Here is a 25402-nt window from a genome sequence, read left to right as displayed (position 1 = left end):
CTCCCAGTATTGTGTACGGAACTTGAGTTCCTACACTCTTAAAACAAGGAGTAGGGAAACAGCAAGAGGCCACAACCTCAGCTGCAGCCACGGGGCAGCAGGAAGTAGTGTTTGGCCTCAGGAGGAGAAACAACAGATCCAGATTTAAGGTTAGTAACTGTCCAGAAGCTGTGAGGGGTGAAGAGCCACCTGGAGAGGGGCTCTAGGCAGAGAGCACTGGCTGCTGACCCAGTTGGTTTCCAAACCCTGGGCTCTGTCGGCCTTGGAGATAGACAGTTAGCCCACCTCACCGAACTAGTTAAAAAATACCAGCACTCCCAAGGACATACAGGAGCGAAGCATGTGTGAATGAGGTTGAGAGAGTCTATGACTCCAAGGCAGTATGTCCTCCTTCAACAGATAAGGAAACTGAAGCCAAAAGGAGGGCAAGACCGTGGCAGCAGCCGGCACATGATGGTCCAGCATCCTGCACACCCTCCAGCCAGATACCAGGCGAGGAACTCCGGGATTGGTACTGGGCCCAGGCTCTAATCAGCTCCTTCCTCCAGCCCATAAAGGAAAGAGTACAGCCGTGATGCCCACCTATGCCCTCTCCAGGGCAGTTTTATTGGTGTCACTCGTAAAAGGCCTTTCCCATCAGCCCCAAGCCTTTGCCTTCCCTTTCTGAGAAAGAAGTTGGTTCCTGGTCCTGGCCTCCTGGGAAACAGCACAGTTGGTCTGATGCCGCTGCAACACATGTGTGACACTCGGTGCAGATCCATGTGCAAATCTGTGTCCAGCTTCGGGGAGCAGGAGAAGGGGGAGAGCCAGGTCTGTGTGTGGAAGCTGGGCAGAGCCCGGCTGGCTGTAGAGATGTGCGGGCAAGGTGAGCAGGCCCCAGATGCACCCCAGCTCCAGTGCCCACTGGTGTGGCTGAAGCTCAGGGTTGGGGGGCGGTATAATCAGAGATCCTGAGAGAGAAGCCCTTAGGCCAAAGCAGTAAGTGGAACAGGCCAGGGCAGGAGCCCAGGAGAGATTTCAGAGGGGGCAGCGTGTGTGCATGCACACAGCCCAGGGTCAGGAATACGATGTGCAAGGGGCCTTTGGTGTGTGGCTATGCCTCCCTTCCTTTCGGATCTGCAGGCCTGAGCCCCTGGCCTCCTGAAGCTGAGGGAACGCACCTAATGGGCGGGGTGGTGGTGGTGGGGGGTGGTGGTAAGGGGCGCGGGGGGGGGGGGCGGTTGGAAAGGAAACTCAGCTGGAAGTGGTTTAGGCCTCAAAGCCCACATCCTGTGGGAGGGTCTATCAAGGGGCCTGGCTGTCACAGTCCTCAGAGCTAGTAGAGTGACAGTCCTCTAGGAGTAGAGATGGTCGACATCCTCCAGGGGAGAAGGTGGCCCAGAGGCTAGGAGGTGGGGTCAGTCCTGCCAGATCCAGGATCAGGAGGCCTCAGGCGGGCCTTCCCCCCTCCTCCTCCATCAGCAGCAGGCGGCGCCGGCCAGCCTCGTAATCAGCCTCGTCCACACTGACCAGCAGGCGGACAGCCTCCCGGCCCACGGCTTCACGCAGAGCCTCAGTCAGGAACACGCCCCGCAGGGCCTGCAGCAGGGCACCACTCAGGTAGTCACCCCAGAAGGCGTCCAGATAGGAGAGCTCTGAGAACTTGATGTCACAGACCACAGAGCCCAGGTCCCGAGAGCGCAGCACCGCCGTGGCCTGCCCAAACACGTCCAGCTGCCGTGCCAGGGCCTGGGGCCTCCGGGATGCCACGCCCTGCTCCAAGGCCGGCCCATGCTCGCAGTACTCTGCTCGCACCCTGAGCCGGATGTCTGCGGAGAAGGAGGGACTGGTCAGGGAGGGGCCGACACACGGCGCAGCGGGGCCAGGGGGAAGAGGGGAACCGCCACCCTCCCTCGCTCCCTCCAGCCTCCTCCTGCTGCCCCTCACTGTGGGCTGCACTGCACCAGCCCCACAACCTTCCCCCTTCTGGTAACCACACCCAAGTACGGATGACATCCTCACTCGGCTTCTCTCTTGTGGTCTGACCTGTTACCTCCTGACCTGGTGGCCTTGCTCTTCCCCTCATGTGCCCCACTCCAGCCTCACCACCTCCTCGCTGCCCCACCCCACCCCCCCACCAGCAGGCAGGTTCCGCCCGGCCCTGCCTCTCCTTCAGCCCGGGGTGTTCTCTCCCCAGCGCCCACGGGACTTACTCCCTCACTTCCTACAGGCCTTTGCTCAGAGGCCACCTCCCCAGTGAGCCTACCTCGACCACCCTGTTTACCACCACCACCCGGCCCCGGGATTCCCAGTTCCCCTTTCCTTGCTCCATTTCTTCCCAAGGCACTTATCACCTTCTAACCTACCCTAAGCTCTCCCTTACCGTCAGGCTTATCACCTGTCTCCCCCTCAATGTGAGCTCCCTGAAGGAAGGGATTTTTGTCTGTCTTGTTCATTAGTGTAGCCCCGTGACATACAGTAGGTACTCAATACACATTTGTGAAAGAACCAACGCACGAATGAATGGACTTGCTTTTAGGTAAGCAGCTTTACCCCTCTTGCATCCTCGAACAGGGACATTCATGTGGGGCCAGTCATATCCTCAGCCCCACAACCACCAAGCAAGCACCAGGCCCAGGAGACTCAAGGCTGGAACTGGGCTGGCTCTACTGCAAGCAGGAGCTCTCTTTCCACAGAGGCTGCCAAGAAGGTGGGCTGTTAAGCCCATAGCTGCTGGGGGCCGTTTTGCCACCAGGAGGGGAGAGAATGAAACCTACACAAGGCCAAGGACAGAGAGGAAAAGACTCCTGAGGTTCATCACGTGTGCGTGGAGCACCTGGATCTTCAGCAATAACCAAGTTCCTTTTTGCTTAAGCCAGTCTGAGTTGTGTTTGTCACTTATAACCCTGCCTACATCCACCCAAATGTGGTGGCAGTTCTGTGCAGGGGATAGGACACGGAACTTCCAAGGCTATCCCTGTAAATGTGATATCAGGCATATCACCTCCCTGTGGGATTACTGAATTCCCACCTGTGAATCGGGCTACTAACAGAACTTCCTCTGCACTCACAACACAGGCTATCCTGAGGATCTGCTATAAGCTGGAAATGACAAGCAGCAGAATCAAAAGAACTCATTTAATTCACAAACGACCCTGTGAGGCAGGCCCTACTGTCACCCCAACTTACAGATGAGGAAATGGAGGCAAAGAGAAATGATTTGCCCAAGGTCGCACGGCCAGGGAGTAGCAAGGCATGACAGAGGGCACTGACTCTCCCACACCCCACAGAGCAGCCTCAGGTCAGTGGAGCTGATTCTAATCCAGGAGCCTTCAGGCGCTAGCTATGTGACCTGGGACAAGTCACCACCTCTCTGAGCCCAGGTTCCTGCCTAAACCTGGGGACAACCCCTACTGGAAAGCCTGTTCAGATGACGGTCCACCAATGGGTGCTAAAAAATGGCAGCCACCAGCAGCTCTGATGTGCCAAAGGCTTTGCCCTTGGAGATTCAGCCTGATCAGCCCTGTGGGGCAGGGGCCACAATGAACCCATTTGACAGATGAGGTAACTGAAGCTCTGGGAGGGGAAGTGTCATACCCCTGACTCCTTTCACCTTTCAAAGACTGTGTCACCACAGAGCAGAAAGTAGAAGGCAAGTCCCTGCTTCCCCAGGCGACTTCTCAGCACCACCCACTTCCTCCTCCCACCCCAAACCCCAAATGCTTCCTTTTTCTGCCTTGAGGGGAAGCTCACCCTCTCTGCTTGAGGCCCAGGAAAACCTACCTGGCCTTAGCCCCCAGGACTTCCCACAACACTCAGACCTGGCTCCCTCCATGCTAAGGATCAGATAAGACCTCTGGGCCCACATCCTGGACTCCCGAGTGTCTAACCACGCCTCCGTAGCGTGGGCTGGGAGGCAGGGGGCTGGAGGAGCAGCACCTGTCCAAGGCCACACGGGCTGCTCAGTGGCAGAGGCACAGAGCCTGGTGGCGGACAACGACAGACCTTGAGGCGAGTCCTGGCTCCGCCACTGTCTAGCTGTGGGGCCTTGGGCATGTGACCTCACCTCTCTGAGCCTCAGTTTCCCCATCTGAAAAACAAACAAACAAGAGGTCCCTGCTGCACGATGGGGTCATGAGGATTACATTAGGCAACTCATGAAGCATGTGACCCGGGGCCTAGATGCCGAAGGCACCCCAAAACAGGAACTGTAATTTCAACACTCACCTCTCTACCACCACAGCCCCTGCCTAGGCCTCGCCCTCTCTCACCTGGGCCCCTGAGCCAACCTCCTCCCCTCCCCTCCTCCTTCAATCCCAGCTACATCCTCCCATACCCTGCCCTCCAGTCACAAGGGAAGTGGTCCCAGTACAAGCCTTACTCACAAAATGACCTGTCCACCTCTTCTGACCAGAATGCCCATCACCCACCAAGGCCCGGCTCACGGGACCTGTGGCCCGCCCAGGTGAATCCCCTCCCAGATGGCCTTTATCCTCAGCACAGACTGCTACTAGACCTGCGGTGGAAACTGTCTATTCACCCAGAGCCCACCGGGCATGGTGGGGGTGGAAGGAGGACAGGATCAGGGGGGACCCTCATGTGTCCCATTCATCCTTCCATTCAACAGACATTTACTAAGTGCCAGGGACGGTGGGGAGACACGAGCCACAGGTGGGACTGGAAGACATGTAAGCCCCAGTCAAGGAGCACTTTGTATAGGCCAGACCCTACCCAGGTGCTTTCCCTGTCTTAACCCCTGAGTCCTCACAGCACTTTCATTATCCCAAATACAGGTGAAGACATGGCCCAACCGCTGGTCTGAAACACAAGAGGACAGTACACAGAAGGGGAGGACAGGGAAACTCCACTGGAGAAAAGGAGAGATGTGTGTTATCTGAGCCACCACTCCACCCCGGCCCTGAATCATGGGCATCACGCACACTCTCTCTTTATTCCTCGACAAAATAATTTAACCGTAGGTGACACTTATATAGTACTTACTGCACTACCGTCACACATTTCACATCTATTGACCTTTTTTTTTTTTTTTTTTTTTTTTGCGGTACACGGGCCTCTCACCGCTGTGGCCTCTCCCGTTGCGGAGCACAGGCTCCGGACGCGCAGGCTCAGCGGCCATGGCTCATGGGCCCAGCTGCTCCACGGCATGTGGGATCTTCCCGGACCGGGGCACGAACCCGTGTCCCCTGCATCGGCAGGCGGACTCTCAACCACTGCGCCACCAGGGAAGCCCTATTGACCTTTTTGATCGTGCCTGCAACCTTATGAGGCAGTGCTATTGTCCCCTTTTTGTAGATGAGGAAACTAAGGCACAGAGGATGAGTCACCTGCCCAAGGCCACACAGGCAGGAAATGGCAGAGCTGGAGTTCCAACCGAGATGCCTGGCTCCAGAGCCCAAGCTCTTTTAACTATCCCTATCCTGTTTGCTGCCTCTCATACAACCATACACAGAAGTCCATAATTAAAAGACATTCCAAGGGTCAGGAGAGGAAATTATAGAGAACGATTTAGATCGAAACAATCAGAGAGGACCTCTCCAGGAAATGACACTGGAAGTAAAATGTGAAAGAGGACAAGTAAGTCGAGACAGGAAAGCAGTGAAAAGAGAAGAGCGACTTTCCCAGAAGAGATCGGTGTGTGTTAAAGTCCAGAGGCAAAAAATGAACTTGGGGCATTCACAGGCTGGGGGCCAGCATGGTAGAAAAGGGTACAAGGGGACAACTGGAGGCGCAGGGCTGACCACGCCCTGGCAGGCTGGGGCAGGGAGTCTGGGGCCTCCTGAGCTGACCACACCTCTCTGCACCTCGGTGGCCTCCTCCATAAGACAACCTCACCCCAGTACCTGTTCTCATGGGGCCACTGTGAGGATTACAAGGCTGGATGCAGCAGGAAGGAAGTGGCCTCAGGATACCAAGACAACTCCAGCTGCTCTGCAGAAGCAGCAGGGCGGTCAGAAAAGGAGCCAGGGCAGCACTCAGGGAAGGCTGAAGGTGGCTGAATAGTTTCCTCCGGCCAGGAACACACCAAATGCTTGGTCAACAGCATTTGTCAACAGTCCCTCGCCAATGGTAGGGAGATGCTCCCTGCCCCCAGGACGGAGAGTGGGGCCCTGTCTTCCTCCAGAGGAGAGTTGCTCCCGCTTCCTGCACTCAGGTGGGCCCCCACACTTTTAAAAAAAAAATAATAAATCTGTTTATTTATTTTTGGCTGCATTACGTCCTCCTTGCTGCGCAGGGGCTTTCTCTAGTTGTGGAGAGCGGGGGCTACTCTTCGTTGTGGTGCGCGGGCTTCTCATTGCGGTGGCTTCTCTTGTTGCAGAGCACAGGCTCTAGGCACGTGCGGGCTTCAGTAGTTGTGGCATGTGGGCTCAGCAGCTGTGGCTCGTGGGCTCCAGAGCACAGCCTCAGTAGTTGTGGTGCCCAGGCTTAGTTACTCGAAGCATGTGGAATCTTCCTGGACCAGGGCGGATTCTTAACCACTGCGCCACCAGGGAAGCCCCCCAACACTCTCTTGTTCCTCTACCCGACACCTCATCAGTCTCTCTTCTGGGACAGAATGGGCCGCAGAGGGAAATGGGAGGGGCTTTCCAGTGGGAGATCAGGAAAGGTATGAGGGACAGGCCCAGGCGAGCAGGTGAGCAGCGTTCTGTGCCAGACCCTGTGCCGGAGGCCAGGGATGACTCTCACTCAGGTCTTCCCTCCAGGAAAGGCTGGGGACACAGAGGACCTGTGCCCAGGAGAGAGAATCAGCCAGTAAGCTCTAAGGGACAGACTCCACCCTCCAATGCCACACCAATACCAGCACCTCCTCTGGACAAAAGCCGGCTCCCTCTCCTGCTCCAGTCTGTTCCCCAAGGCACAGCCAGAGTCACGGTGTCACTGTAAAGTTCTTCAACCTTTCCTGAACTAATGGATGGAGGCAGTGAGCAGCTGCTGCCACCAAGGGCAGTTAAGAGACAAGCAGCCTCTGCCTGCTTCCTAAAGGAAGAGCACAATACCACCTAGGAGGTGAGCTTGAAAAAAAACAGAAGGGGGGCTTCCCTGGTGGCACAGTGGTTAAGAATCCACCTGCCAGTGCAGGGGACACAGGTTCGATCCCTGGTCCGGGAAGATCCCACATGCCACGGAGCAACTAAGCCTGTGCACCACAACTACTGAGCCTGTGCTCTAGAGCCCTCGAGCTACAACTACTGAGCCCGCATGCCACAGCTACTGAAGCCCGTGCACCTAGCACCCATGCTCTGCAACAAGAGAAGCCACCGCAACGAGAAGCCCACGCGCAGCAACGAAGACCCAATGCAGCCCCCAAAATTAATTAATTAAAATTTTTTTTTTTTTAAAAAAAAGGGCATTTCCTGGCGGTCCAGGGGTTAGGATGCAGCACTTTCATTGCCAAGGGCGGGGGTTCAATCCCTGGTCAGGAAACTAAGATCCTGCAAGCCGCACAGCGTGGCCAAAATAAGAAAATAAAAAAACAAAACCATCAAACCAGAATCTGATCAAGGCTCTCCAGGCCCAACTACCAACTTTCAGGAACTATGACAGGGGAGCATGTTCAGTCAGTCCTGCCACAGAGCAGTCTGCAGAAGCCAGTCTTCGGGAAACACTACGGGACAACTTTCAGGAACTACGACAGGGGAGCATGTTCAGTCAGTCCTGCCACAGAGCAGTCTGCAGAAGCCAGTCTTCGGGAAACACTACGGGACAACTACTTTCAACAGATACAAGGGTGGTGGGGGAGAAATCAGAGGTGATGGAGGAATCCTATAAATAGGAGAGACTTAAGAGAACCAATATTTATAAGAATTAGAAATTAAAACACTGAGCAAACACATGAGAGTAAGAAGTTATTGTTATTTTTTTGGTGTGATTTTTTTTTTAAGAATTCTTACTCTTTGTTTTTTTTTTTTTTGGCTGCACAGGTTGCAGGATCTTAGTTTCCCGACCAGGGACTGAACCCGGGCCACAGCAGTGAAAGCGCCAAGTCCAAGTCCTAACCACTGGACCGTCAGGGAACTCCCCAATTCTTATCTTCTAGAAATACACAGTGAAAAATCTACCAGTGAAATAAAAGGACACCTGGAACTGACTCCAAAACAACGTGGCTAATGAAACAAGATGAGCCATGACCTGACAACTGCTGAGGTTGGGGGCCGGGGAGCCAGGATTCGTTATGCTAATCTGTCTGCTTCTATTTCTTCTCCATAGGAAACACTGAAGGAAAAAAAAGCAAAGCGCAGCCTGTCATTCAAGTCCTCCCACTGCTTTCCATCATTTAAACAAACGCAAAGCCTGGCCCGTGGCTCCCAGGCTCTGCAGGATGGGCCCCTGGTCACCTCTCCTGCCCTCACCTCCTGGCAGCCTCCCCGCACTCCCTCTGCTCCAGCCCTGCCAGCTTCCTCTCGGTCCCAGCACCACCACTGCCATGTCCCCACACAGGCCTCTGCTCCTGCTGTCCCTTCAATCTGAAACACCCTGCCTCAGCCGTCCACACACTCCTACCTCTCCTCCTGTCTTCTGAGAGGCCTTCCTAGACCACCCTACCTTGAAAATCCACCTAGAACTGCATTTTCCATCATTCTCTACCCCCTCCCCCTGGCTTGTTTCTCTTTACAGCTGACATCTGAAGTTTCTCTTCCTTCCCTTAGCCTTCTCCTCCCACCAGAACACAAGCTCCATGAGGGCAGGGGCCTCCAGTCCCTTCTGTGGGATGTAAGCAGGTAATCAATGCTCTATAAACACACGTGGAACAACCAAATGAGCAAACCCGAGCTTCGGCCCAGCCCTGCCCCTCCGCACAATGGGGGACGGCATCCCTACCTCAAGGGCCGTCTTGAGAATTCAAGGTCAGGTGAGGAGCACGCTCAGCGCAGGGCGCAGTGGATGGCCCTGAGAGGGATGTGGAGACTCAGAGGTCCTGTGTCTGAGCCCAGGATCCCCCATGGCCCCTTCCTCACACTCTTGGGGCCTCCGGAGTTCAGTCTGGTTCTATCCCTCAGTGGAAGGCAGCTGCCTGGGGCTCAACCCCCACAGCTATCACAGGTGAGGAGGAGGCAAGAATGGCAGACCCGTTCCTCACTCAGGTCTGGAGGGACCTCCTTCCACCCCTGGGACTAGGCCATCTCCATTTTCAGGGCCCTACTGGGGAAAGCCTCACTCCAGCCCCACCCTGCCTGGTGAGTCAGCAGTCAGACCTGCGCAGCCACGCCCCACAGCAAGAGACAGCCACACCCAGGGTCACAACCTCCCCACCCTCAGAGAAGAGACGGAGGCCTCCAGCAGCAAGACCCCTCACGGCCTCAGCCTGGCCTGCTCCCTAGGGAGGCAGTGACTCTCTAGGCCACCCAGCCAGTGGGTGGCTCTGGTAATTAACTCCTGACTCTGGGGAGAGTCACGACCAAACAGCCACCCCCTCAAGTGCGGGCTGTCTGAGGACTCAGGCTGGCTCCACTGGCCTGTTCCTCCTGAAAGCAGCCAGCACAGGTGTCTACAGCCTCATCTAGGGAGCGGCTAGGACCACCAGGGTCTGGGAGACCGCAATGGGCACCGGGAGGAGGCAGGCTCATGCACTCTGGGGGCTGGAGGCTCTGCAGATGGCAGGAGGAAGCGCCCTGAGGCCAAGGTCTCCTGGGGGATGCAGAGCTGCTGCCACCTGCCCCTCAACCTTCCCTCCTATAATTCCACCCCCACCCACCCAGCCTGAGCCTCTCACCAGCTGATACCCTCTGTGACCAGAGCCTTGCCCAACTCAGAGAAGGGGGTACCAGAGGGGCGTGTGGGAGTGTGTGAGAGAGTGTGCGCCCTACCCGTGCCTGTGTCCTCCCCTCAGGACCAGTGAGAAATTTCTTAAGGGCAAGGTCTGCATGAGTCTGCATAGCAGAGTCCCCTAACCCATCCAACCCACCTGTCTGCAGGTACAGTCAACCCTATATCCAAAATGTTTATTTCCTTAAGTCCACCTCCTTCTCACCCTCTCCAACGCCACTACCCCAGGCCAGACCTCTGCCTCATCCCTGTTGGACTGTGAAGCCCCTCCACTCGTTTCCCTGCTTCCACTTTGTTGGATTTATTTCATGTGCACCTACAGAGCATGTGCTACATGTCCAGCACTGTTCTAAGCACTTTGCAAATTGTAACTCATTTATTAACTGATTTTCCAGATGAAATCGGAGTTCCTTTAAAAACTGGTATCAGATCACTTCACTCCCCTGCTAAAAACCCTTGGAAAGCCCTTGACTCATAGAATAAAATCTAACTCCCATCTGCTCTGAGGCCTGCCAGGCCCAGCTGCTCAGCCCCTGCCTGGCTCCTCCAACAAAAAATGACATTGAGGGCAGGGGACTGTCAGGAAAGGCTTCCTGGAGGAGGCAGCACACAACACAATCCTTCAACTATGGGCAGGATGTAGACAAGCGAGTAGGCAACAGAAAAGACAGGGATTCCACTGTGCCGTACAGATGCATGGAGCTGCTGCCCACCCACTGGGTGTCACACCCCAGATGAGGGCCCATTCTCCCACCCTTCAGCTCTACTGGCTGCAACGGGCACTGCACATGCACTCCCAAGGCACGCACAGACACCTACCACAGGTCACTTTGCCTTCTGAGGTAGGTCCGGCTGGCTCCTGCTGCTGCTGGGGGGTGGCTGGACCTCCTCTCTGCCGCCGTCTGGCGCCACCACTGGGACGGCCCCGACTCCGCCGCTGCCGTTTAGTTGGGGGAGAACCTGAGGAGAGAAAGATGGTGTAGGTTGAAGACCAGATGATGGGTGGAGCACCAAGGTGGGTGCCCAAGGAAGCGCTCAAGGCTGGACTCCACGCTGTCAGACCCTGGGTGAGCCCCTCTGCTTCCTGGGCCATAAGATGGCGAATAAGTACAAGTTAGCATCATCTGGAAGGACAGACGAGCACACCCCACCACCTGGCAGTCCCACTCTCAGGTGTGACCCCAGAGAAACCCTGCCTACTCACCCCAGGAAACAGGCAGGACGCCAGTAGCTGGAGCTCTGTTTATAGTTCCTAACCACATAAACCTGAAGACAATGTAAATGTCTGGCAAAAAGTACACGGAGTAATTTCCACAATAGACTGCTTAGTGAACTAAAGCAAGTGAAAAACAAATATCTACAGTTTGCTATGTTTTGTATAAAAAAGGAGGGGAAACGAGAATATGTACATTATTTGCTATTTTTGCAAGATGAAACACTGTAAGGCTATGTTAGAAATGAATGAAATTGATTATCTACTAAGAGGAAGAAAGATACCAATGGAAATGATACTTCTAAGAACACCTTTTTTACATACTTTAGTTTTGACTTTGGAATCACGTAACTGTTTTACAACATACTCAAAAATTTAACAAGAAACAAAAGAAACAAACCATAAAATTAAACAGAAACAAATGAATCTAGTATATATAAAATCAGTAACAAGAAGCAGAAAAAAAGAAGGACCTTAAGTAACTAGGAGGAACATTCTGACTGTAAACTCTCAGTAGGATATACTCTGAAAACAATTAGAACCACAAAAATATCTTATGTTTCATTCAGTAGACACAGCAGTGGTACTGACGTTATAAATTTGAAGCTATTTCATTATTGTTGTAAAATAAAGCAAAATAAATCCATGTCTTAATGTTACCAAGAACCAAGATTTTCAGTGTAAGACAAAAAGGTCCTCGTAGGACTACTGAGCCCATGTGCCGCAACTACTGAAGCCCACGCACCCTAAAGACAGGCTCTGCAACAAAGAGAAGCCGCCGCAACGAGAAGCCCACGTACCACAACGAAGAATAGCCCCCGCTAGCCACAACTAGAGAAAGCCCACGCGCAGCAACAAAGACCCAATGCAGCCAAAAATAAATTAATTTAAAAAAAAGTCCTTGTAGGGAATTCCCTGGTGGTACAGTGGTTACAACCTCACAGTTTCACTGCTGAGGGCGCAGGTTCAATCCCTGGTCAGGGAACTAACATCCTCGCAAGCAGCGCAGCCAAAAAAAAAAAAAAATCCTTATAATGTTATGTTTGAATTGAAAATGCTAATGTGAACTTTTTTGTGTGTGTGTGGTACGCGGGCCTCTCACTGTTGTGGCCTCTCCCGTTGTGGAGCACAGGCTACGGACGCGCAGGCTCAGCAGCCATGGCTCACGGGCCCAGCCGCTCCGCGGCATGTGGGATCCTTCCGGACCGGGGCACGAACCCGTGTCCCCTGCATCGGCAGGCGGACTCTCAACCACTGCGCCACCAGGGAAGCCCCTAATATGAACTTTTACGAAAAGCAATTTCTAGTTCTGTTCACTGTAAGCGCCTAAAAACAATGCGCATACTCGGCACCCAGATCTTGGTCTCCAAATACCGCTGCCTCTGAGAGAAACCAGGTTTCTGGAAACAGCTGATTCCAGGGCTGGGGAAGGGAAAATACAAGTGAATCCTGGACATCTTGCAGTCCATCTTGCAGTCCTACAAAGCAGGAAGCACCCAAAGAATGATGGAGACACATCAAAAGGACACAGGATGTAGCCAATTTGAACATCAGGAAGAATAACTAATTGATTATAACAGTAAATAAATAAGAATATATGAGTCTATGGTGACACCCCTCACTAAGTAAAGAGAGGGAGGAATGGAGGGAAAGAAAGAAGTAAAACTCCTCTTGAGAAAATGCCAGCTAATAGACATAGGAAAGAATTAGAAAACCACCATTTCATGAACACCAATATAGTAACTGGTTCAGGCAGAGATCACCAATGGCTGCTAAACCCACTGGGGATGCTGTTGGTGAACACGACGTGCCAAAGTGTCATCTCATAGATTTACTAACCACAAGGGGAAAAAATATCTCCGTACGAAGGACAAATACAGCAGACACCACCTTAACCAAGTGATCGAACTTGCTCACTCACAACAGGAAAACCAGGCCTCCTGATGTGAAGACCACGGCATCAACCAAGGAGCATTCCAGCCAAAAACACGTAACCTGAATCTAACCAACTCTCCAAACCCGATTCCCAAACTACAGGGGACAGACGGATAAGTTAAATGATACCATCAGGAAATTATCAGACATGTCCGGAAACAATCAGGACATTGTACAAAACAAGTGGCCTGGTCAATGTCATGGGGGGAAAAAAGAAAAAGGTACGGGGTAGCGGGGGGGGGGGTTCCATAGTAAGAGATTAAGGAGACTAATAACTGAATGTACAGCAACACAACTATGAGTGGATCCTAAAAGTGCAGACAATATTGAGAAGATCTGAAAATGGACCATTAGGATATCAGAGAATAAGTACTTCTGTCCTTTCTTAGATATGACAGTAGTCTTGAAGTGGTTTCAGACAATCTTCTGATTCTCAGGAGATGCCTGCCAATTTCGGGGTAAAGTGTCCTGATGCCTATAATTTACTTTCAAAGAGTTCAGCAAAAAGAAAACAGAATTAGGGACTTCCTTGGTGGTTCAGTGGTTGAGAATCCACCTTCCAATGCAGGGGACGCAGGTCCGATCCCTGGTCGGGGAACTAAAATCTCACATGCCACGGGGCAATTGAGCCCGCAAGTGCCTCAACTAGAGAGAAGCCTGCACACTGCAACGAAAAATCCCAAGTGCCGAAACTAAGACCCGACGCAGCCAAAAACAAACGAACAAATATTAAAAAAAAGAAAAAACAGAATTACACATACATGCACATAAAGCAAACCTGGCAAAATGTTAAAATTACTGAGTCTACGTGGAAGATACAAACACATTCACTGCACTCATCTTTCCACTTCTCGGTATATTTGAAATACGTTTGAATGATTAAAAACTTGGGGGAGGGGAGGAGAGTGGGTAAATTAATTGCCATGGCAATTAAACAAAACCAATTAGAAACCCAACATGAATAAATCTCAGAAACATGTCCAACAAAGACAGCCATGTGAAGAATAATACCCATGACGTGGTGCCATTTAAATGACATATAAAACCACAAAAAACAATTCCGTAAGTTGTTTCTAGACATGTGCTTTTGCAACAACAAACACAAACACAAAGCAAAAATGAGACAGAATCACCCCCACGGGCTCCTTCCTTGATGGGTCAGGATGGGGTAGGTTCATCAGGGTTCAGAAGGGAGAGAGAGAGACTGCTGGCGCACCCACAGGGCTGGGCTCACCTGTCTCCCACTGACCCTGCTCAACATTTGAAGAACTCCTTGACTGCTGACTGCGACGGCAGCCGCCCTCCGTCCTCTTTGAAGAAGAGCTGGATGTGCCATAGCTGGAGCGTTCTGGAGACACTGTGGGGAGAGAAGAATGGAATGAAGTATTCAAAGCCTGCGACTTCTCCCAGGCCCAGCCTCCAATTCCCACCCCCTCAGCCCCACCCCAGAAGAAAACCTGCCCCACAGGGTGCCTGAGTTCCCCAGAACTCAAAGCCCAGATACCCACTCCCTCTCAAACACCTGCAGCCCAGTAATTGTTCGGTGCCTCCCGGGGGTAAAAGACTCATCACCTTCTGGGGCCACCCAATCCACGTGTACAGCAGCTCCAACTGTCAGTTATCCTGTAAGCTGAGTTATGGTCAGGATTCCTGCAATGCTGGCTGCCCCCATCCGTCAACTGCCCCCGGCTCTCCCTGAGGCCCCGAAGAGTAAGCAGGCCTCTGCAGGGTCCCCAAATCTTCTCTTCCAGAGCCTGACCTCCAGACATATTTTTCCAAAAATGCTGTCAGTTCTGCACAAGGCATGCCTTTTTCCTGGTTACCCAAATCCCATGGGCTTACCCTGGGCAGGAAAGCTCACAAAACCCCTCCCTAAACTAGCCACAGCACCTCTAGTAATCCCGCCAAGGGCTCAAAAGCTCAAAGCCAATGCACACAAGGGGCTCTTCACCTTCTCAGGACTGCTGTCCTATAGGAGCACTTCCCTTACAAGGATTAAGGGCACCAACTCTGGAGACAAACCAGCAAGGTTTAAATCCTAGCTCCCACTTTCTAGCTGTGTTATCTGCAAGCTCCTATGTGGCATGGCTTCTCACCTACCTCTGTGCCCTTACTTTGACCTCTGCTCCTGCCACACTGGCCTCTGATAATGCCAAACTCAGTCCTACCTCAGGACTTAAAAGCTTGTCTTTCCCTCTGCCTGGAATTTCCTACTCTGAGATCTATGCACCAGGGTGGCAGTGCAGCCTCAGTTCAAACGCCAACTTCTCAGAAAGGTCTTGACTGGTTCTGGAATCTTTTTTTTTTTTTTTTTTTTTTTTTTTTTTGCTGTATGCGGGCCTCTCACCGCCACGGCCCCTCCCGCCGCGGAGCACAGGCTCCGGACACACAGGCCCAGCCGCCCCGCGGCATGCGGGACCCTCCCGGACCGGGGCACGAACCCGCGTCCCCTGCATCGGCAGGCGCACTCCCAACCACTGCACCACCAGGGAAGCCCTGGTTATGGAATCTTAAGGGGGCCTCCTTTCACTCTGAAGCATTCCACTCCCTACTTCCTCTCTCTGCTCCATTACTCTGTTTCAGTCCTTCCATAACCCCATCTAAAAGTAAATCGTTCAAATAAAGTCATCTTCATATACAGAATTTAAAAAAGTAAATCGTTCACCTGTCTTATAGTCTTGATACTCCTCCCAAATGTTTGTTCCTCATGGAACACTTTGTCAGTCCCGTCAAGCTGTATCTCCTGTTCCCTATTCCCCAGGCACACAGGATTCAGCTGTTATATGTGGGCAATCTGCCTAAATTCTCCAACCTACTGCTTTCCCTGTACAGTGGGGACGGTGACAGGACTTCCTCTTAGGATTACCGGGAGGATATAGGATGATAGTACATATGAAGAAGGGCTTACTGCTGTGCCCGGCAAGAAGTAAGCCCTCTGTAAACAGACGCTACAAACATCACTATTGATGTAGCCAAATCCCACAGGCTCACCCCTCCCAATGCTATGCCTCCTCCCTCTTGTGTTTCTCATTGATACCCTGGGAGGAGGAAAGAGTGCGATGGGACACGTACTGAGATGGCACTCTCCATATCAGACACCGTGGAGGCCCAGCGAAAGCAAGGCCCTCTCCCCACCGGAAGTCTGTCACCCTCCCATTCCACGATACCTGGCCAGCGCCTCTTGCGCGCCAGGTGTGGCAGCAAGTCGTGACGGGACAGCACGCGCAGGAGTTGCCCCAGCAGCCGCAAGTTGCTCTCGTCGCACTGCCCGCGGCGCTCTAGCTCCAGCAGCAGCTCCAGGCCGCTGCGGGCGCGGGCCAGGCCGCCGGCGGCGCCGGGAACCTCGTCCAGCAGGAAGGTTAGCAGCTCCAACTCGCACTCGGTCAGTTGCCCGCCCACCACCTCGAACATACGGTGAAGCGACAGCATCCCGTAGTAGTCCAGGCACTCATCCTCCTCCCAGCTCGGGGCCGGGGTCGACCCGGACAGCGCCATACCCGGGGGAGGGGGGCGGAATAAGCTCAGAACCAGGGCCTAGAACACACACAGCGGGGAGGGGGCAGTGGTCAGCGACGCGGAGGCCCGAACCTCACCCCCGCCAGTGCGTCTCCCCTTCCGAGTGCCGCCGGGCAGGGCCACCCTCACATCCCAGCCGTTTTAGCCTCCCCCTTCTCCCGCAAGAGAATGGTATCGCCCGAGGTCCCCTAGTAACAGGTCCAGACGCCAGACCCCTCTTGTCCTCCGACCAGTCGGGCAGGCCCAGCCCGAATGCCCCTCCCCAGGTGGTATGTTCCGAACAAGCCTCCCACCCGACTGACTCGGTCCGAACAAGCCTAGGGGCCCAACGCGGGGCACCCCGCCAATTGCCCTTTGACTATGGGTACTACTGTCCAGACATGTTCCTTGGCTGCGTCCAGAGGTACTGTCCGATCAGCCCCACAGCTCCACCTAAGTGGTACAGTCCGAAAGTGACCCTCTGCCCCCTACAATGGGACCGACCAAAGCAGCCCTTCGCTCCACACAGGTGGCGCTGTACGAATCCGACCCCCTCGCCCTGTAAGGGTGGTACCGCCCTCTCCCCAGCACCCAGGTGGTCCGGTCTACCCGCCACCAGTAGCTTGTAGGCCTCTCCACATCCTCACCGAATTCCGGCGCCTCACGACTCCTGGGCGACGGCCGCGGCCACTTGTTTTGTATCTTTCTGGCACCTTCTCTATTATTACGCCTGCGTCACCTCGCTCCTCCTCCTTCCCCCATCTCGCGCAGGTGCGACCGCCACGCCCCTTAGGCGCAAGCGCAGAGAGAGGCTTCCAAGCCCCTCCCTCCGGACCCGCCCCCAACCGTAACGTCCGGCCGCCCTGTACTGCGCCTGCGCAGAGCGAGAGCGGTTCCGCGTCTGGGCTGGATCTGGTACCATTTTTCCGGATAGCTTCTGCCGGTGACATAAGCTACAGGGTCCTTAGTGCCCTCACGACCTGTTGAAACTACTTATGTCACGGACTACAGCCCCCTCCTTATCACGACCTAGACGCCCACATTAACCACTGCTCCCAGCTACCCATGGCAAAGGACCACAATCACGACCGTACTGGCTCCGAGTAGCACCCAGGTCCCTTATGATCCGGACTTGGACTCCCCTCCGTTAGACTGCCCCTTACTTCTTTTGGAGACCTACATCCCATCTGTGCCATCTCATGATCTCGACTGCAATCCCTCCTCATCCAACAGAAATCCCCCATCTATAAGTTCCTTCCCCAATCAAGACCAAGACTCCCTCATCTCATCTTAGGAATCAATACCTCCTTCCTGATTGCAATAGGCCCCTCCATCTCCACTGTGCACCTCCTGATGGCGTCCATCAGGACTCCCGCATTACACTCAGACTCCCCCCTCAAGGAACTCTTAACGCCCCCCCATAACCCCTTCCAATCTCTGCCCTCCAAGGTCACGGGGACTCCCAATAGCCCCTCTTTAAGCTGCACCTGCCAGTTTCACTCTGGCAAGAGCAGGTCTCTATCAGGAGATTTGGCATCGAGGCTGCATGTCTGAGCACCGCCACCCTGCCCCCCACTTACATGACTCAAGGTCAGGGCCCGCTCGTGCCTTGAGACAAGGCCCCTCCCCGAACCTGTTCCCACCCCCGGAATTATCACCCCTTGGGAGGCGGAAGGCCTGGGTCGTGCCTGGCACTGGCTCAGCACTAGCTCTGCTTGGGCTGAGGCAGTGACCTCCGAAGAGTCCCTTCCCCTCTCCCTGATGGCAGTTGTCACCTATTGAAACCCAATCCTGGGCCGGACACACAGTAGGCGCCCAGTAAGTGAATATCATTAAATCAACCAAAGAGGGTGAGGGAAGGGAAAGCAATTTTACAAACAGGGAAGGACTATCTATGTCCATGTTAGATAAGTTAAAGTGAGCATCTACGGTGTATCAGGCCCTGTGCTGACTGCTTTTACCTGTTTGATTTCATCCAATCCCCTCAACAGCCTTTGAGGTGGACGTGATTCAAGCCCATTTTACATAGGAGTAAAAGTTAGGCCCAGCGAGGGGTAGCACCCCAAGTATGCTTGACTCCAAAGCTGTGCTCTCAGAGATGCTCTGTGTCTTTAGCTATGAAATGACAGTTCTGTCAAGGTCTCCCGCCACCCAGTCCACTCCATGATCCTTGCTTTCCAGTGATGTTCACTTATCTCTACTTAACTTTCAGACTTGGCGGAGGAGCGGCCCGGGAGAACTGCGCAGGCGCTTCTCCGAGCCCGGAGCCCCGCCCACAGGGCACAGTTGTGTGCGTGGAGAAACTCGCCGAGCCCCGCCTAATCGCCCATACGCAGGCGCAGGAGCGCGTGCCCTCCGCTTTCGGCTCTGATTGGCCGCCGCGGGTAAGGGCAGCGTCCAATGGGAGGCGTGGATAGTGAGGGGGTCCCACACGCCTGGAGCTGAGGGTCTGTGTCAAGAGCGGCGGGGCTGCAGGAGGCGAGAGAGACGGGTGAGGGCGCCGCGGGGCGGGCCGGGGAAGAGAGAGCTGGGCTTACGGAGAGGGCGGAGGGAGAACGAGGGGGACTCCGGGGGTCGAGGAGCTTTGGGGCCTGCGCTAGGGCGGGAGCGACGCGGCGTGGAAAGAGAGTGCTGCTTCCTCTGTGCCCTGGACCGTTGATAGAGCGCCTGAGGTGTTCCGGACCCTACGCTCGAACTCGCCCGGCCCCCACCGTTTGCAGGGAACTCTCAGGTTGCGTAGTTGATAAGTCTGGTCAGAGAAAAGGGATGTGTCTCAGGAAAGTTGAACTTCCAGGGCCCTGGTGGGTTCTTTCCTGGAAGGACTTTTATTGGTCTACTGTATAACAAAAACCCATCCGTTCCCCCAATAATTCACAGTCCAGGATTGGGAAATGGGGAATGCAGACTAGGAAAGTCCAAATATCAGGTCCTTCGGGCCATCTTCTAGACATTTACTGGTTGCCTATTTTGCGTAAGCCTTGCGCCAGGCACTGGGCCTCGCTGGAGGGGAGTTCTCTGTCGGGAGTGGTGCTGTAAACGGTGCAAAGCTGAACTGTCAGGCCCCTGGTTGACTGTTTCCAGGAAGGTCCGTTATTGAATGGCTTTTGTGTGCCAGGGCCTGAGCAACTCAAAAATTAGTGAGGGAGTTGGAAAGTTTAGCTCTTGGCCTTTCTGTGAATCATTTGCTTAAGGAGCATTTACTGGAAAGCAGCTGATAGCAGGGCCCTGTGCTGGGCCTCGTTCTTGTGGGAATTCGCAGTCTAATAGGAGGGCTGGTCTGGTGGGAAAAGTGGAATGTGCACAAGGACAGTTAAACTCTCGGGGCCACACTTCCTGGAGGGAGCATAATTCATTCACCAAATCTTCTCAGTGCTTATGGTGACACCTCTGGGAGCTAGCTACACATGAGCAACTTTTGTGTGCAGAGCTGGAAGCCGAACTCCACCTGCCCTCTGGCACTAACAGATGAGTTGAAGAAGAGATGGAGGTGGTGGGGATTATATCTGGAACATTACTGCTTAGGCCTGCATGGGCGGCAGTCATTTGCTGTAGGGACTCTGAGCCCCTGTTGTGTGAAGGGGCCTGCGTTAGGTTGAGCCCACACCTGTAGAGGGAGAGATGGGGCACGTAGAGGGAAGTTCAAAAGCTAAAATCCCTGTCCTTGGTCAGTGGCTTTGTTGGTGACAGCAGCCCCTACAATAAATCAGACCTGCCCTGCCGGCAGGCTCAGTCTGGTGAGAGGAGCACAGACTCTATCCCAAGTTCATGATATTTGCTGTGATGGAGGTGGCACGGTATACTGTAAGAACCCCAAGGAGGAGGGAGTGGCCACCACCCTGTGGATGTAGAGTTTGCTAGAAAAGAAGAGAGAACTTCGTTGGCAGAAGGAATAGCAGCATCAAAGACTTAGGGTTCAAAAACAACATTTCTGGAGAATTACAAGTAATGGTTCTATCTAAGCATTACAAAGTACCAGGGACTTTGTGGTCAGTACTACTTTTAGTCCATTTCACAGATGAGAATGCAGTCTCTGAGAGATGAAGTAAGTAGTGGAGCTCAGATTCAACCCAAGGGCAGTCTTGTCCAGAGCCTATGCTCTTAAACACCTTGCTACATCTTTCTGTGTACAAGTAGATAGAGGAAAGATGCTGCACAGAGAGGAAACTGCACAGGCCAAGGCCAAGAGACCCCAAAAGACACATTCTGTTCTTGGAAAGGGTGTGACCAGCCCTCTGGGTAAGGAGGGTGGCATCAGAGGCCAGACTGAGAAGGGCTGTCTCTCTTCTGCAGATACCTGGCTGCCATGGGGTGCAGTTCAGCTACAGGGTCACAGGCTCACTGAAGACTGAGATATAAGTATTGGATCCAGACTTGCTGATTGTTAGAGGCTGGTGAGTGATGGGATGGGCAAGGGAACTCCTGAGACATCCCCCCTCCCCTTGAGTTCCTGGTCTCACTAGGCACTCCCTTCTTTCTCCAGGTACTGCCTTTCGCACAATGGCAGAGGTGGTGGCTGAGGCAGCTGAAGTGGCTGAGATGCCAACACAGATGTCACCAGGGGCAGTGGAGATGTCAACACCGACGTTAGGGGAGAAAATGGAGATGTTAACGGAGGTGACTGAGATGACACCTGGCGAGGCCCTTGCCTCATCCCTCTTCTTCCAGTTCATGTGCTCTGAATGTGGCAGCCTCTACAACACACTGGAAGAAGTCCTGTCACACCAGGAGCAGCATGTGCCCACTGTCACAGAGGAGGAGGCGCTGACCACCCAGGACACTGGCCTGGAGCCGGAGCTGGTGCCAGGCACTGAGGATGGGCCTTTCCAGTGCGGTGAGTGCAGCCAGCTCATCCTCTCCCCCAGCGAGCTCCTGGCCCACCAGGATGCCCACCTTCGGGAGTCTGCAAGCCAGATCCAGTACCAGTGTGGAGACTGCCAGGAGCTGTTTCCCTCGCCTGAGCTGTGGGTGGCTCATCGGAAGGCCCGGCACCTTTCTGCTGCTGCAGCAGCTAAACCTCCGGTGCCGCCTCCTCTGCCTCCCCTCCCCTCCCCACCTCCACCCCCTGCTCCACCCGAAGTCAAGATGGAGCCCTATGAGTGTCCTGAGTGCTCTGCCCTGTGTACCACCCCTGAGGAGTTCTTGGAGCACCAGGGCACTCACTTTGACTCCCTAGAGAAAGAAGAGCGCAATGGGCTAGAGGAGGAGGAGGAGGGTGAGGATGAAGAAGATGACGACGAAGAGACAGAGGACGAGGAAGAGGCAGCAGCAGAGGTTGGTGATGATGCTAAGGGAGCTGACAAGTCCACAGCCAGCGAGGCCCAGGGCTGTGGGGATTGTCCTCAACGCTGCACCTCAGCAGGGGCACGCCGGCGCCACCGGCGGGCGTCCCGTGGCCCAGCGTCAGTGGCTCACCCCTTCCACTGCAGCCAGTGCCAGCGCAGCTTCAGCTCGGCAAACCGGCTTCTGGCTCACGGGCGGGCCCATGTTGGTGGCACACACGAATGTACGACCTGCTCCAAGGTCTTCAAGAAAGCAGCCTCACTGGAGCAGCACCTGCGGCTGCACCGCGGCGAAGCCCGCTACCTCTGCGTGGACTGCGGCCGTGGCTTCAGCACAGAACTCACGTTGGTGGCCCACCGGCGGGCCCACACCGCCAACCCACTGCACCGCTGCCGCTGCGGCAAAACATTCAGCAACATGACCAAGTTCCTCTACCACCGGCGCACTCACGCCGGCAAGAGTGGGGCACCTCCCATGGCGGCGGCGGCGGCGGCGGCGGCGGCGGCTGCCTCCCCGGCTCCTGCCGAGCCCACGCCCCCCGCGCTGCCCCCTGCCCCACCTGCCCAGCTGCCCTGCCCGCAGTGCACCAAGTCCTTTGCCTCCGCCTCCCGGCTCTCCCGGCACCGGCGTGCGGTCCATGGGCCCCCTGAGCGGCGACACCGCTGTGGTGTCTGCGGCAAGGGCTTCAAGAAGCTGGTCCATGTGCGCAACCATCTGCGGACGCACACGGGCGAGAGGCCCTTCCAGTGCCATTCCTGTGGCAAGACTTTTGCTTCTCTGGCCAACCTCAGCCGCCACCAGCTGACCCACACGGGTGTGCGTCCCTACCAGTGCCTGGACTGTGGCAAGCGCTTCACGCAGAGCTCTAACCTGCAGCAGCACCGGAGGCTGCACCTGCGGCCAGTCGCCTTTGCCCGTGCGCCCCGCCTCCCCATCACCGGTCTCTACAACAAGAGCCCCTACTACTGCGGGACCTGCGGCCGCTGGTTCCGTGCCATGGCGGGCCTGCGACTGCATCAGCGGGTCCACGCCCAAGCTCGGACGATGACACTGCAGCCTCCCAGATCACCCCCTCCTGCCCCGCCCCCGCCCCCCGAGCCTCAGCAGACTATCATGTGCACCGAGCTCGGGGAGACCATTGCCATCATCGAGACATCCCAGCCACTGGCACTTGTGGACACGCTGCAGCTGTGCCAGGCGGCACTGGGGGCCACTGAAGCGAGCGGGCTGTTACAATTGGACACGGCCTTTGTGTGACACAGCTGAAGAGCAACAATAAAAGAGTTTGGTTGCAGAATCAAGTGTGGGCACCTCTGGGGAGAAAGGGGGCCACGCCCTGGCAAGCCACTCTGGCGCCCACCGGGTGCCAGCATTCACCCACCCTGGCCTCTTACCCACTCACTCCTCAGAATGGCCCCACCAGGCGTCACCTTTCTCTGCCTGAGGGGACGCTGAAGCTCTGAGACACGATATGATGTGTCCCGGTCACCCCACTGCGTTGCAAAGCGGGGTTCTCCAAGGCTCTTTGCATCACCCTGGTGCCCAGCAACATCAGGTAACCTTTCCTGAGCCCCAACCATGTGACAGGGCTCTGCTGGGCCCTGTCACATACCTCTTCACATCCTCTGCTTGTCCCCCCAGCCCTAGCCTTCTCTGGACTCTGGGCTCCCAGGACTTGGCTCTGCCTGGTGGAAGAAGGCACTTGACTTCTCTGGGCTTCCTTGATCTCACTTTTGACAACGTGGAGGGCAATCTGTAGGTACCCCGGTATTCAGCTGCAGGTGGGTGATGTTGGAAACCCAGGAATGAGTCAGACGTGGGCTCTGCCCCAGGAGCCACGCAGTGTGGTAGGAGGAACACCCACAAATACAGATGGCCTTGCTCTCTGAATGTCTTGTTGATTTATTCAGCCTGGGTGTTCTAAGGCCTCCCTCCCGTGTGCTGGGGGCCAGAGACGAATCAGGCCTCTGCCCTGCCCCAGTGGGGGCAGATGGATCTCAGCCCCAGGACCCTCAGAGCTGCAGCGGGGATGTGCAGGGACAGTAGGATCCCAGAGCAGGGAACAAACCTCCATGGTAGATCAGGAGTCAGAGACTTCCTAAAGGAGTTAATCTTTGAAGAAAAAGTAGAAATCTGCTAGTGGAAGACGAAGAAAAAATTCCAGGCAGGCAGCACCGCAAGGAGGGTGAGTTCTTGCTATACTTGGAGGTCGTCCAGTTATTGACAGCTACAGTAACAGCAAACATTTGACTGCCCGGCCGTGGCAGGCACTGCAGTTAGCACTATACATGTATAATGATCTCAGCAGGCCTGTGAGGTGATCTCAGTATTATCCCAAGTGAGAAAACGGGGACAGAGACTCACCCAAGATCTCATAGCTGGGCAGAGGCATTGGCCAAGATTTGAATCCATGGGGTCCTTTTAGCCCATATCTGTAACTGATACAGCTGTGAACTGACTGTGACCTGAAACCACTGCAGGGGGCGGGGGCTCAGAGGAGGAGTCATGGTAACTGGAGGAAAAGTGAGCCATTGTCACAGAGCAATTGGGGTTTAAGGGGCCTCAAAAGATAAAACGTCTTGGCAACAGGAAGGAATCCCCAACCTTTTCAAAGGTTACCTGGGCTGACAATCCTTCCCTCTCCAAATGAAATTAGGTGATTTATGGCAGGTCCATCGGGAAGGCTTGTCTCAGGCCTCTGCAGACCAGGGTACTCAGACAGGTGCAGCAGGACGTGGCTGCAGCTGAGCTGTCTGGGAGGGAGGCTGGGCAGAGGAGGGGCGACAAGGCAGGGAAGGAGGGAAGCCTAGACCTGGGAAGGCCTTGAAAGCCAGGCTAAGAAGTTGGGGCAGTGTGGGGGATGGGATGGGGTGAGGGTCATAGGTGGGGTTAGGGCTCCCTGGCATCAGGGTCGGGCAGGAGAAACTGGAGATGGTCCAGGAAGTAGAGGATGGGGCCAGACCTGGGCAGAGGCCATGGGGGTGGGAGGAGGGTGTAGGACACCCTCAGTGACCTCATGGCCCACTGGGTGTGAGCAGCCGGAAGGGGTCCCCAGGAGCCCGAGGTTAGCCCCTTGTCCAGACCAGCCCTCCTTCTCTTACCCAGTTTACTTGCTCTATGTGTTCATCCTACAAACAAGGTGACATCTGGATGGCGTTGAGCAGGGCGGGCCAGGGTTTGCTCTGGGCAGTATACAGATGCCCCTGGGGCTTGCCTACGCAGACAGCGGAGCCCAGATGCTACAGAACAGTCCCCGAACACCCTCTGGGATATGTTCAAAACTCTTCTCCCTTTTTCTTCACAAATGGAATCCAGTGGAGGACACGTCAGTTGCTCCTGTCCAGGCTCCCTTTTACTTCTAGGGCCTCCTGCCCTCGCCTACCATTGGCACCATGTGGAGGAGATGCCATTTTCCTCTGCCCATGGCCCCACCACCTGGCCCCAACATGTTTTCAAAGCAAGAGAAAAAACCATACTCTCTGCGACACCCTTCCCAGGGTTGTCACTTCCCAGCATCCCTAAAGAGGTGGGCCAGGTGGGGCCTCGTTTAAGACGGATATGAAGGCTTGGGGAATTGCTAGGGTTTGGGGACAGCTCCTCTGCCCCCATCCATGCCCACTAAGAGTCCATACCAAGGTTGTCTTGGCCTGAGTGACCCACCTCCCATCATCCTGTGTCCCCCTGAAGTGGCAGGTAGCTCAGGCTATAAGATAGGGA

General features: G+C 54.8%; 2 protein-coding genes across 3 annotated transcripts; one reads left to right on the top strand and one right to left on the bottom strand.

Annotated features, from left to right (window-relative positions):
• Window positions 1–575: 575 nt before the first annotated feature.
• On the bottom strand, window positions 576–17208 carry DEDD2 (death effector domain containing 2). Its single transcript, XM_033844735.2, has 5 exons — window positions 17053–17208; window positions 16078–16444; window positions 14145–14267; window positions 10582–10722; window positions 576–1808 (listed from the first exon to the last, which is right to left on the bottom strand). Exons 2-5 carry the CDS (start codon window positions 16403–16405, stop codon window positions 1429–1431), a joined length of 972 nt encoding a protein of 323 aa, XP_033700626.1. The 5' UTR covers window positions 16406–16444; window positions 17053–17208; the 3' UTR covers window positions 576–1428.
• A 1573-nt stretch (window positions 17209–18781) lies between these two features.
• Window positions 18782–23575, top strand: ZNF526 (zinc finger protein 526). 2 transcript variants are annotated; one of them, XM_019951941.3, is made up of 3 exons: window positions 18782–18896; window positions 20696–20796; window positions 20886–23575. In XM_019951941.3, the coding sequence occupies exon 3, from the start codon at window positions 20903–20905 to the stop codon at window positions 22940–22942; it is 2040 nt and encodes a 679-aa protein (XP_019807500.1). In that variant the 5' UTR covers window positions 18782–18896; window positions 20696–20796; window positions 20886–20902; the 3' UTR covers window positions 22943–23575. The 2 variants fall into 2 exon arrangements, with proteins under 2 accessions (XP_019807500.1, XP_019807501.1); XM_019951942.3 differs by lacking the exon at window positions 18782–18896 and adding an exon at window positions 18933–19136.
• The last annotated feature ends 1827 nt before the right edge of the window (window positions 23576–25402 follow it).

Source organism: Tursiops truncatus, chromosome 19 (genome assembly GCF_011762595.2).
Source record: "Tursiops truncatus isolate mTurTru1 chromosome 19, mTurTru1.mat.Y, whole genome shotgun sequence".
Taxonomy (NCBI): Eukaryota; Metazoa; Chordata; class Mammalia; order Artiodactyla; family Delphinidae; genus Tursiops; species Tursiops truncatus.
This window is presented reverse-complemented; position numbering and strand designations above follow the sequence as displayed.

Bases quoted from the DNA above. Each gene is read 5' to 3' on its own strand.
- ZNF526 (XM_019951941.3), top strand. From the start codon at position 20,903: ATGGCAGAGGTGGTGGCTGAGGCAGCTGAAGTGGCTGAGATGCCAACA.
- DEDD2 (XM_033844735.2), bottom strand. From the start codon at position 16,405: ATGGCGCTGTCCGGGTCGACCCCGGCCCCGAGCTGGGAGGAGGATGAG. The intron at 14,268-16,077 runs GTATCGTGGAAT...CTCTCCCCACAG, and splicing joins GCGCAAGAGGCGCTGGCCAG to TGTCTCCAGAACGCTCCAGC. The intron at 1,809-10,581 runs GTAGGTGTCTGT...CCTTCTCCGCAG, and splicing joins AGAAGGCAAAGTGACCTGTG to ACATCCGGCTCAGGGTGCGA.